Source organism: Vombatus ursinus, unplaced genomic scaffold, assembly GCF_900497805.2.
Source record: "Vombatus ursinus unplaced genomic scaffold, bare-nosed wombat genome assembly UNPS02014775.1, whole genome shotgun sequence".
Classification (NCBI taxonomy): Eukaryota; Metazoa; Chordata; class Mammalia; order Diprotodontia; family Vombatidae; genus Vombatus; species Vombatus ursinus.
Window position 1 is genome coordinate 12,006,229 of NW_020954553.1, and position 13,236 is coordinate 12,019,464.

Below are 13,236 nucleotides of genomic sequence, written 5' to 3' on the forward strand. Positions count from 1 at the left end.
TTTAGGTATGGGGTTGGGGAGCTAGGGGTGCTTCTCTAGCCAGGGAGAAGGGAGTTATTCCAGTGCTGTTTACCATCTTTGCCCTTATCTCTTCTCTTCCCCTTCCCCTACAGTCAGCACAGAGGGAAGTCAGGCCTGTGCCAAGGGCTGTGAGCTGTGCTCGGAGGTCAACGGGTGCCTTAAGTGCTCCCCTAAGCTCTTCATCCTGCTGGAGAGGAATGACATCCGGCAGGTTGGAATCTGCCTGCCATCCTGCCCATCTGGATACTATGATGCCCGCAACCCTGATATGAACAAGTGTATCAGTGAGTGGGGAGTTCAGGCGGGGGGCTGGGAATGGCTCTGAGCTAGATCTGGGTGGCTTCAGTCCCAGGACACTTGGCTCCATGGCCTGCTGTCCCATGGCTAAGTCAACAGGGCCAGTCCCATCCTTGCAGAAGTGGATGATTAAAGGCAACATGGCATCATGGAAAAGACCTTGGATTTGGAGTTAGAAACCTTGGCTGTGAATCCTGGTTCTGCTACTTACTGCACTTATTACCTTGGGCCACTTGACTCTCTGGGCCTCAGTTTCTCCATCTGCAAAGTTCAGGATTGGAACTTGTTCAGTCATTCAGTTGTGTCCAACTCTTTGTGACCCTATGGACTGTACTATCTGTGGGATTTTCCTGGCAAAGATACTGGAGTGATTCGCCATTTCTTTCTCTAGTAGATTAAGGCAAATGGAAGTTAAGTGACTTTCTCAGGGTTGCACAGCTAGTAAATGTCCGAGGATAGATTTGAATTTGAGTCTTCCTGACTTCAGGCCCAGTGCTCCATCCGCTGGGCCACCTAGCTGTCTAGGGTTTGAACTAGATGATTCCTAAGGTCTCTTCCAGACATTCTTTGTTCTAAGGTTCCTTTTACCTGTAACATTTTGTATTCTATGTTCTAAGATCTCTTCTTCCAGATCTGACATTCTAGATTCTAAGGTCTCTTCCAGATCTGGCATTCTGTGTTCTGTGTTCTAGTCCCACTCAGCCCTGACATTCTAAGTTCTAAAGTGGAAGCTAGAGAGCCACTTAGTAGTGCTGGTCATAATTTGATGAAGGGTTAGCGCAGATGACATTCTATGTTCTAATATTCCTTCTAGCTCAGATATTTTATGTCCTAAGGCCCCCCTCACTTCTGAGATTCTGTGATCCTTCCCAACTCTGACATCCTATTCTAAGGTCCCTTCCAGCCATGACATTCTGTATTCTAAGGTTCCTCCCAGCTCTGACATTATGTTTTCTAAGGTTTCTTCCAGCACTCACATTCTAAGGTCCCTCTCAACTCTAGAGTCTATGAATATGAGGCTTACTTCCTCTCTGGAAGAATATCTGTGGATATACCATTAGAAGTAGATGCTGAGGACTAAGCATGCAAGAAAAAAGAAAAGATAATTTTTAGTCTTACACATTTTGTGAATTCTCTGCAGCACATATTTAATCTCTTGCTAACTCCCTCTTCCTCTGTGTGGGCACTCCTTCTGGGTCTCTGAGCAAAGGCAGTCCTCCAAATGCCAAAAATGTAAGCTTAAAATTAGGAAGGTAACCGCTGCCCTCAGACTCTCTAAGAGGAATGATTATACCGAGTGATTTTGACATTCTCGAACCCTAGGGTTCTTAACCTGTTTTTGTGTCATGGACTTCTCTGGCAGTGTGGTGAAGCCTGTGAACCCCTTCTCAGAATAATGTTTTAAAATACATAAAATGAAATACATAAGGTCACTAAGGGAACCAATTATATTGAAATACAATTATCAAAATATTTTAAAATATTCCTGGACCCCCTGAAATCTACCCATAGGCCCTTTGGGTAGTTTGTAGACCCCAGGTTAAGAACCCCTGCTCTAGGCCATGGCTCATCTCTACTTCCATAGGGATAACTGAGAGCCATTTGTGATTATGTTCCTCATGGCTCCAAGCCAATCATTCACTCAGTCGACAAGCATTTATTTATTTAAAATAATTTTTTTTATTAATTTTGAACTTAAATACAAAAGAAAAGATAAAAAAAGAATATTTCCATGTACACAGCAGAACATAAGCAATGTTTCAATATAAAACAATAAATTTCCATTTCACAAAAACATGATACCTTTGTTTATTTTAAAAAGGAATTTCTTTCTTTCTTTTTTCTTTTTTTTTTATTAATTTATTTTGATTTATCAATAATCACTTCCATATGCTTTTGAATTTAAAATTTTTCTCCCCCTTCCTCCCCACCACCCTCCCCAAGATGGCGCATAATCTGATATAGGCTCGCATATTTTCATATTGTTGTAAGTAAAGATTAAAACCAACATGAGGAACCATCAGAAAGAGGAAACAAAACTCAACAGAAGAGGAAAAAAAATAACAATTCGGCTTCCATAGTTCTTTCTTTGGGTGTGGATAGCACTTTCCATCACAAGGCCTCTGGAGATGTCTTAGATCCTTGTATTGCCAGGAAGGGTTAAATTTATTAATATTAGTCATCACACAATGTGACTGTTATTGTGTACAATGTTCTCTTGGTTCTGCTCACTTCACTCAGCATCAGGCCATACAAGTCTTTCCAGGTTTTTCTGAAGTCAGCCTGTTCATCATTTCTTATAGCACAATAGTATTCCATCATATTCATATACCACAACTTGTTCAGCCATTCCCCCATTGATGGTCATCCTCTCAATTTCCAATTCTTTGCCACCACAAAAAGAGCTGCTATGAATATTTTTGTACATGTAGGTCCTTTTCCCATTTGTGTGATCTCTTTGGGATATAGCCCTAGAAGTGCTATTGCTGGGTCAAAGGGTATGCACAGTTTTATAGCCCTAAAAGGAATTTATTTAAAAGGAATAGCAAGTTGTACATAATAGTTCTGCAGTTTCAGGTGCAATCGTCTTTTTTTCTATTCTACTTTGTTATGGAAAAGCTTGTTTTATTTCCTAAATTCTGAATAAAAATAAAAAAACACAAGCAAAATCTAATCCACCAAACATTTATTAAGTGCCTACTATGTGCTAGGCCCTGGGGATATAAACACAGAATGAAAGCCAGCCCTGCCCTCAAGAAGCTCACACTTTACTGGTGAGTAGAGGAAGCGGGGTATAGGCATGTGTGTGTGTGTAAAACCGTGGGGTTAGTTAGGCTTCCTGGGCAATGCCCCTGCACCATCCCTTTCTAACCTATAACCAGAACAGACCTGGAACAGCTCATTCATTAGTAACCAGATGGAGAGGTGGAGAGAACAGGCCCCAGGTTGGGATCCAGATGGGAGGGACCATCTCTGTGTGTAGCTATCAAGGCCAGGGAGGAAGGAAGTGAGAAAACAGGAAGCATCCAGACAGGGGCAGAGGCTGAAAGAGGTAGAGACATTGTGACTGCAAGACAAGAGGGATAAGTGAGGAAGATATCTGAAAGGCTTTATGAGCCCCCCCTGCCCCAACCACACCCTTAGCTTCCTACCAAGGACCCCAAATGTGTTAGAGTGGTTGAGATTGGGAATCACCTGCTGGAAAGTAGGAAGGCTATGAGACTGAGTGATGTCCCACCAGGACTTTGGAGAGCAGAACCCTAGGCTTTCTGCCTGCCTTGGACTGGATGGAGGACGAACTGAAGATCCTTGACCTTGACTATTCCTAACAACCTGGCAGTCCAGGGCAGGACTGGAGGGACCCGGCCCCTAGCCCCGTTGGGAAGAAGAAGGTTGTAAGAGTCACTGCCTGTGCTCCCAGCCAAACCCTGCCTTGCTCCCTGCCCAATACTTCGAGGTTTCTAGGAACCTAGGGAGGGAGAGCTGGCCCAGAGGAGACCGTCACCAGGGCCTTATTAATGCTGGTCCCCAGGGTTAGGCCCTGCCAAAAGAAGGCATAGGGAGGGAGCCTGGAGCCCATTACATCCAACCCCTTCCCCTGAATTTTACAGGTAAGGAAACAGGCTCAGAGGGGAAAGAACTTACCCAGCTGATAAGTGGCAGAATTAGGACTTGCTTGAACCTTGTTGTTCAGTTATTTCAGCCGTGAATGACTCTTCGTGGCCCCATTTGGGGTCTTCTTGGCAAAGATCCTGGAGTGGTTTGCCATCTCCTTCTCCAGCTCATTTTACAGATGAGGAAACTGAGACAAACAGAATTAAGTGGCTTGCCCAAGGTCACACAACTAGTAAGTAACTGAGACCAGATTTGAGCTCACAAAGATGAGTCTTCCTGACTCCAGGCCCAGCACTCTCTACAGTTCTCCTAATGTCCAAATGCAGTGCTTTTCTTGCTCTGGTCCACTGTTCCAAGAGATGGAGTGAGGATTGGGGGTGGGAAACAGTGAGTAGTGTAGGACTTCCCTTTCCCCATGGAAATAAAGTGAATTTGCGCAGCTAGAATACCCAGAGGGCTTGCCTGTCCCCCACTCTCTCCCCTCAAGGGCATGGGAGTGGGAGCCCTTGACCCTTTAAGCCCTTCCAGGGTCTCTCCTTCCTAAAGACTGAAATCCCCATCCAAACTGCCCCCTCCCTCTCACGCCCATCGTTTATAACCTTATCTGGCTGCAGACATTCCTCCCATCAGTCAAGAAGCATCTATTAAGCACTGACGATGGTAATGCCCAATTTCTGGATTGGAAAGGGGGCAGTATTAGATTATAAGGCACAAGGTCATTGGAGTAGTTAAAGGCAATGTGGTGAAGTAGAGAGAGAGCCAGTCTCAGAGTCAGGAGGACCTGGGTTCAGGTTCCATCTCTGACACATAGCGGCTGTAGGACCCTGAGAAAGTGGTTTAACTTCTCAATGCCAAGTCAAGTCTCTAAGACTGTAAAATGAAGAAAAGGCCCTGATCTCCACTGGCAGAGGGAGTTTCTTCTCCCTCATTAGTTTCTTTGAGAACAAGAACTGCCTTTTGCCCTTTCTGTATCTCTAACACTTGGCACTATGCCTGACACATAGTCAGTGCTTAGCAAATGCTTGTTGACTGCCTGGAGCAAGGTTTGGAGCCAGATAAGGTTAAAAGGCATGATGGGTGAGTGTGTGTTTATAAGGTGTGGAGAGACTTGGACTGATGGGCTCTCTGCTCTGTTTCTTTCCACAGAATGCAAGATTGAGAACTGTGAGGCCTGCTTCAGCCACAATTTTTGCACAAAATGTAAGGAGGGCTTGTACCTTCACAAGGGCCGCTGTTACCCAGCCTGTCCTGAGGGCTCCTCGGCGGCCAACAGTACCATGGAATGCAGCAGTCCTGGTGAGGGAGTACTGGGGAGCTCTGGTACTAAATGGGGGGGGGTGGAATCTGGAAGCCTGAATCCAGAGACCATAGCTCTGGCCCCATGGGCCCTGAAGATGGGAAGGAAGGGTGTGGGAAAGGGGAAGAGCCATATGTCTCAGGGTACCAGGAGCCAGGAGCAATGCTTTTCTCAATTTTGCCCCTGTCGTTGTCCCTAGCACAATGTGAAATGAGTGAGTGGTCCCCATGGGGGCCATGCTCCAAGAAGAAGAAGCTCTGTGGTTTCCGGAGGGGTTCAGAAGAACGGACACGTCTTGTGCTGCAGGCTCCTTCTGGGGACCGTTCGGCCTGTCCCAGCACTAAGGAGACCAGGAGGTGTACAGTGCAGAAGACTCCGTGTCATGATGGTGAGCCTCTGCCCCCAAGATCCCCTTCCTCTATTTCCTAAGACCGCTCTCTATTTCCCCAAGATCTCCAGCTGCTTCCCCAAGCTCCTCCTCTCATCCTTGGCCCCTGTGGATCCCAGTTCTCCGTTTTGGGTTCTCAGGCTCTCTTCAGAGGGAGCCAATTCCTCTTGTGCGCTCCCGATCATCATAGCCACTCCTGGAGACATTGCCTGTGCTTCCTCTGCTTCTTCAATCTCCTTGTGTATCATTCATCCATTAACTATTTATTAAAGTTTGCACATTACTTGTGTGCAGAGCACTTTTCAAACACCTTAAGAGAGCAACCAAGTTCCATCATTCACCAGCTGCCATATTCAAGCCCCCTCTATAAACTCAGCCTCCATCTCATCCTTCCTTTTCACGCCTCTGCATGTCTATAGATAATCCCCCTTACGTGAAACATAGTCCCCCCCCATGTCTGCCTTCTGCCTGTTTGGTTCTTCTTTGCCTCCTCCATACTGGGCACCGGGGAAAAGATAAAGTTTAGATAATACATGATTCCTGTCCTCATGAGACCTGCAGTTCAGTAGGGAGATAAGACACCTACACAGATAACAATGATACACAATATTACACAATAAATACACTACTAAAGTGCAAACAAACCAATGAATCAACAAGTATTTATGAAGCTCCTACTATGTGTCAGGTGACAGAAATAAAATGGCCCTTGTTTTCAAGGAGCTTATATTCCATTGGAAGAAAGAACATGAACATATATTGTTGCTGTTCAGTCGTTTCAGTCATGCCTGACTCTTTGTGACCCCATTGGGGTTTTCTTGGCAAAGATACTGGAGTGGTTTGTCATTTCCTTCTCCAGCTCATTTGACAGATGAGGGAACTGAGGCAAACAGGGTTAAGTGCCTTGCACAAGATCACACTGCTAGTAAATGTCCGAGGTTGGATTTGAACTCAGGTCCTCCTGACTACAGGCACAGTGCTCTATCCACTGTACCACCTAGCTGCCCCATGTACATATAGGTATATGCAAAAGATACAAGGTGATTGGGGGTTGAGGGGATCAAGAAAGACCTCATGGAAAAGGTGGTGCTTGAGCTAAGTCTCTTGAAGGTGAGTTCTAAGAGGCAAGGTAAGGAAGGATTGCATTCCAGGCATGGGGACAGCCAGTACAAAAGACTGGAAACCAAAAAAGGAGTGCCATGGTATCAACCTGGCTATGAAAAAACAATAGCCACATTTGCATCTATTTATCGCTAGGTGGCACAGTGCATAGAGTGCTGGACTTGGAGTCAAGAAGACGAGTTCAAATCCTGCCAAATAAGACACTTACTGGCTGTATGACCCTGAGCAAATAACTTAACCTCTCTCAACCTCAGTTTCCTCACCTGTAAAATGCGGATAATAAAAGCACCTGCTCTTTTAAGGATCAAATGATATATCATAGGTAAAATGCTTTGTAAGCCTTAAAGCACTATATACATGTTATTACTATTATTTACATAGATCTTTATACTTTTCAGAATGCTTTACACATATAATAGTGTACAAACATTATCTCCTCTAAGGTTAAGGGGGAGGAAAGTGGCATGAGAAACCTACGTAACCTACATAATCTCCATGGGAGCAGCGCAGTGCTATTTCCAGTCCCCTCTCAGAATCCCTAATCCTTTTGACAGGTCCCCAGGCTTGTGCATGAGGGTCCATGGGGATGTGGGGTGGGTTCAGGGCTCAAAAGGCAACATTATTGAGGAAGGATGACCCCAATCCAGGACCCCAGGCTTCTGGAAAAGGGAAGCTTTCACCTAGAAGTTTGAGCCATTGTCCTGAGAAGAATATGTTCGAAGGAGCAGCTAGATGGCAGAGTGGAATAGAGCACCAGCCCTGGAGTCAGGAGGACCTGAGTTCAAATCCGGCCTCAGACATTTGATGATCACTAGCTGTGTGACTATGGGCAAGTCACTTAACCCCGATTGCTACACCAAAAAAACAAACAAAAACAATTTAAAAAAAGAATATGTTCGAATATGGAAAGATGGGGTGAGAATGGATGGTGGGGAGGAGGAGTTTAATCATTTGAAGGAACTAGAGATGTTTAGCCTGGGGAAGAGAGGACTTAGGGGAGACATAGTGGCTATCTTAAAGCATCTGAAGGTCTGTCAATTGAAAGAGAGATTAGACTTGTTTTCTTTAGCTCTAGAAAACTTAAGCAAGGAAGGAAGGATTTAAATGCCTATTCTAAGTACCTTACAAATAGTATCTCATTTGATCCTCACAACAACCTTGGAAGGTGGGTGTTATTATTATCCCCATTATATAGTTGAAGAAACTGAGGCAAACAGGTTGAGTGATTTGCCCAGGGTCACACTGCTAGTCAGCGTCTGAGGCCAGATTTAAACTCAGGTCTTCCTGACTCTAGGTCCAGCATTGTGGTGGGAACTGCAGACAGATGGATTTTGATTCACTGTAAGGAAACTTCCCAACAATTGGAATTGTACAAAACTAGAATGAGCTACCTCAGTAGATACTGAGTTCCCCATCACTGGAAGAATTCAAGCCAAAGTTGGACAACCGTTTATTGAGGACATTGTACAGAGAATTCTTTTATGAGGATGAGCTGGACTAGATGGTCACTACTGGGTCCCCTTCTAGTAAAACATTTTGTAATTCTTTGGGTTTTCCTGGAGCTATGGGGAAATTGTATCACACAATAAAAGATTAAGGAGGATCAAAGGAATTGGGAAATGAAGACTTAGGGGGGAAACATGGTGGCTGTCTGTAAGTATCTGAAGGGCTGTGGTGGAGAAGAGAGATTGGACTTTGTACTTAGCCCCAGAACTAGGAGCCTTGGGTGGGAGTTGCAGGGAGGCAGATTTGGGCTCAATTCAAGAAGACATTCTAACAGTTGGAGCTCTCCCAGAGTGCAATGGGCTGCCTTGGTAGATCTTGAGGCTGAGGCTGGATGACCACTTGTCAAGAGGCCATAGGAAGAATTCTTCATCCAGTATGAGTTGGAATAGAGGTCCTCTGAGGTCCCTTCCAGCTCTGAGATTTTGTGATTCTGTGACCCTGGCTTAGCCAGAGGCCATATAATTCCTGGAAGAGAGATGCTCTGTGTCTTCATGTTTCTTCGTAGGCCACCCCTGCCTGGCTGGAAAGCCAGCTTCCCCTGGGCTTTGACTCTGGAGCCCAGATGGGCCAGTTGGCCTCTGGGCCCTCTGCTTCTCATTCTCAGAGCCCAGAGGGAGGACCTGGCCAAGTTAAGGCAGACTGTCCCTGCCAGGCCCTAAGGCTGCATATGGACACTTTGGATTGCCCCATCAGGGAGCATTGCTAAGATGTTTAGATCTATGTTACACTAAAAGAACAAGGAAGAAGGTGGTGTTTGTGGATGTACAAGAAAAGAGGGGAGAACGAGGAGTCTCTAAAATCATTTGAGAGTCCCTGTGTTAGAGATGGGCAGTGGATAGAGCACTGGGCCTGGTGTCAGAAAGACCTAAGTTCAAATCTGACCTTAGATACTTACTAGCTGTGTGACCCCAGGCAAGTCACTTAACCCTGTTTGCCTCAGTTTCCTCATCTGTAAAGGAAATGGCAAACCACTCTAGCATCTCTGCCAAGGAAACTCCAAGTGGGGTCACAAAGAGTCGGACACAACTGAAACGACTGAACAACACGTTAGAGTTATTCTGGAGGACCCAGGAACACAAGGCTGACTGCACATGACTGCTTCACACATTCTACATTCCAGGCAGACTGGCCTTCTTGCTGTTCCCTACGCACAGCCCTCCATCTCCTATGCTGACTACAAGGGAGATGTGAACACAAAGAATGAAACAGTCCCAACCCACAAAGTGTTCCCATTCTAAACGGGGAAAACAAGGATGTATATAAGTGCACACTATGTAAAGAGAATAAATGCAAAGTCGCCTAAAAATGTAGTTTGGCAGGAAGGAAACAAGCATTTATTAAGCACCTACTATATGTCAGGCATTGTGCTGAATACTTTACAGGTAATACTTCATTTAAAGGTCACAACAACCATGGGAGAGAGGTGGTATTATTACCCCCATTTTACAGCTGAATAAATCGAGGCTAAGAGAAATTGCCCAAGGTCACACAGCTAGTAAGTATCTAAGGCCAACTATGAACTTGGGTCTTTGTAACTCCAGGTTCAGCACTTTATCCACTGGGTCACCTAATTCCCTCACAGGGACAAGGAAGAGGCAGGAGGCACCAGGAGTGAGAGAAATCAGTAAAAACTTCATGTAAGGCACAGTGGATAGAGTACCGGCCGTGGAGTCAGAAGGACCTCAGTTCAAATTTGGTCTCAGACCAGACACTTGATACTTACTAGCTAAGTGACTCTGGGCAAGTCACTTAACCCCAATTGACTCACTAAAAACAAACAAACAAACAAAAAACTTCATGTAGAAAGTAGTTCATGAGTTATATAGAGAGGGACAGACAGAGACAGACAGACAGAGACAGAGAGATGGGCAGAAACAGAGAGAGACAGACTGATAGAGACAGACAGACAAGCAGAGAGACAGAGAAAGAGATTATTTAAAGGGCAGGTAAGAGGAGAGGACAGTCTAGATATGGGGAATAGCTAATGCAAAGTCATAGAGACAAAAGATGGAACGCCATGGGTGAAGAAGAGAAGGAATGCCAGTTTGGCTGAATTGAAGAGTCAGGAAGAAGAGTAATGTACAATGAGACTAGAGAGAACCCATGCCCGGGATGCTCTCCCTCTTTACTGCCACCTTTCAGATTCACTAGTTCCCTTTCAAATTTTCTTCTTACACAAGGCCCATCTTGGTCTTTCTAGGTGCTAGTACCCTCTCCTCCCTCCCCACTACAGCTGCCGAAATAATTTTGTATGTGTATGCTTGTATGTATCCATCAGTCAGTCACCATGCTTAGTATGTAAGGGTTATGTCTACGTAAGTGCTTACTATGTGCCAGGAATTATACTAAGCTCCTTGAAGGGAAGGAATTTTTTGTTTGTCTTCTGAGCACCTATCTCAGTGTCTGGAACAAGGTAGATGCTTAATAAATGATTGTTGAATGAATAGAAGTTGAAAGGGACGTCTGTCAGACCAGAGGTGTGCTAGACCCAGCTCTAGCCAGCTTGCCGCTAAATTTTCAGCTTAAGCATTAGGTCTTGGAAAGGAGCTAGGTAACATCCAAGGATTAATCTGTTGCTTAGTTGGCTGTCTTGACATAAGAAAGTCATGGGGAAAGTGTTAGCAATGCAAATTCCACTTTGAAAAGTGTCCTGCATACATTTGTTTTCGGAGTGCTACCTGCCACCCCTCACAGGAATGAGAGCACCAGTTATCTAATGTTGGAAACTCTTCTTCAGACCAGCCTAAAAGATGCTTCCTTGTACCACTCTACCCCTGCCTCTGCTCCCTCTTAGATTACAGACTAGTCTGTACAAGGGCCCTTCAGACACTTAGAGATAATGCTGATTTCTCCCCCTTCTCCTCCCCTTTTCTGTTTCTTGGCTAAACAGTCCTCAGCTTCTCCTTGGTGCTCTTGGAAGGCTGTCCATTTCAGGGCCCCTTCTGGCTGGCCTTCCTGAACTTCCACGATGGCTCCCTATTTCCTTTCCTCCCTCCCTCCTTCCTTTCCTCCCTCCCTCCCTCGTCTCTCCTCCCTTTCTTTTCTGTGTCCAGGGCCATCCCTGTTGCTTGCCTTCCTCTCTGAGCTACCTTGCCCTCCTCCCTCCTTTCTCTCTTCCCTCCCTCCCTTCCTCCTCCTCTCCTTGTCTTGGCCCAGGGCTATGCCTACTCGCTGCCTGCCTGCCTTCCAGCCCCTGAGCCTCATCACCTGCCAGAGCCCTGGGCGAGGCCTCTTGGGTAATGTTTCTTGATGTTCCGATTCTAGGACAGAAGAGACGGAAGGATGGGCAGGGCCGACGGGAGAATGCCAATGGGAACCTAAGCAGGAAAGAAAGCAAGGAAGCCCGCCTGGGCTCTCCTCGAAGGCGAAAGGGACAGCAGCAGCAGCAACAGCCTCCATCACAGTATGGAGGGACCGAAGGTCCCATCACACCTGCTGCCTAGGGACGACTCCAGGCCTTGGGCCCTGGAAACAAGAAGCCAACGCTGCTACGTATATGAGAGCTTTACTGAACTGGAGTACTGCTGCAATACATATTCACACACATGTACACATCCATGTACACGAGGCATGTATGTGTATGCAGAGATGCATACATAAAACGCATCTATAAAAAGGCAGACATGTACTCACATACTTCTACAAACATACCTTGTACATACAGACATAACTCATAGACATGGACATACCACCACTCACCTAGAAAAGGCAGACGTGGGCCATACCCATGCTCACACAGACATACCATACAGATGTAACTCATAGATATGCACACATGTGCAAACAACCACCCACCTAGAAAAGGCAGACATGCACTCACAAACTCGTTCTCATTCATACAAACCATGTGTGTGCAGACATAACTTACAGACATGCACATGTATACACACATACACTCAAAAAGGAAGGCATGCATCCATCTATGCACACATCTGCATATGCAGACGTATACACATGGATGAATATGCCTATAAAGACAAGCTGGCAACCAGGTGTCTACACTGGACAGACAAGCATCCATATACCCCTCCATATGTGTTAGTTACACATACGAACAGACATTCGGAGACAAATAGACATGTACATGTATCCACATGCCTCAGACCTACGTGTGTACCCACATACATCCTACCGGACTGTGGAGCACATGCTTCTAAAAGCAGGACAAGGGAAAGCTTTCAGAGCCACTGCAGTTCCTTGGAATTGGCTACATGCAGAGGTGAGGAGGGCACAGAGGGAGGCCCCTTCGGCTCCAGGCAGAAGCTGAGCTGAGAACGTTCATTTCAGAAGGTCCCTCGAAAGCAATTTTTTTGGGGGAGAACTTCCCCAGCAGTGACCAGTCAGCCAGCCTGAAGTGTGAGGGCAGTGATGTTGGCTGAAAAGACAGACAGGGCTGGGCTTGACTGTCAGGTGGAAACCAAGGGTCCCTAGAGGCTGGCCCAGGAAAGGCTCACCTTCTCCCTCCCCTGTCCCATGTTTCTGGATGTAAGACTTTCTCTTGGAAGAATTTATGTTAAATGTCCATGGTATAATGTCAGGGGAGACCAGACCCTGAGAACTGCTTAAAAATTTATTTCAAATTAAAAAATGAAAACTACTAGCCATGTTCCTTTTCAAGGGTGAGAACAGGGGTGGGGTGAGGTGGGGGAGAGCAAGGTAAACTGGCTGGAGGCAAGACCAGGTCTCAGGAGCTTTGGGCAGATTCTTAGAAAAGGGAAGAAGAAAGGAAAGGAAGCCTGTTGAAAATTAGAGGGCAGTAACTAGCTTCTCTCTGTCCCCTCTTAGGAACCATAATAATTCATATTTATACAGACATTTAACATTTATGAAACGCTTTACTTGCTTTACTTCATTTGAGCCTCATACTAATGCTGAGGCAAGTATTATAGATATTCTCACCCCCATTTTACAGATGGGGAAACTGAGGCTTAGAGAGGTTATGTGATGAGGCCAAAGTCATATAGCTAGTAAGTATGGGAGGCAGGATTTG

General features: G+C 45.7%; 1 protein-coding gene across 1 annotated transcript in view; it reads left to right on the forward strand.

Moving 5' to 3' along the window:
- RSPO1 (R-spondin 1) overlaps positions 1-12,828 on the forward strand; it is a 28,743-nt gene extending 15,915 nt beyond the window's left edge. The window contains exons 3-6 of the mRNA XM_027864624.1: positions 114-305; positions 5,080-5,229; positions 5,430-5,618; positions 11,511-12,828. Of these exons, the coding sequence (XP_027720425.1) occupies positions 114-305; positions 5,080-5,229; positions 5,430-5,618; positions 11,511-11,689 (710 nt within the window). The 3' untranslated portion in view covers positions 11,690-12,828. The remainder of the gene's footprint in view (positions 1-113; positions 306-5,079; positions 5,230-5,429; positions 5,619-11,510) is intronic.
- Positions 12,829-13,236: the final 408 nt, after the last annotated feature.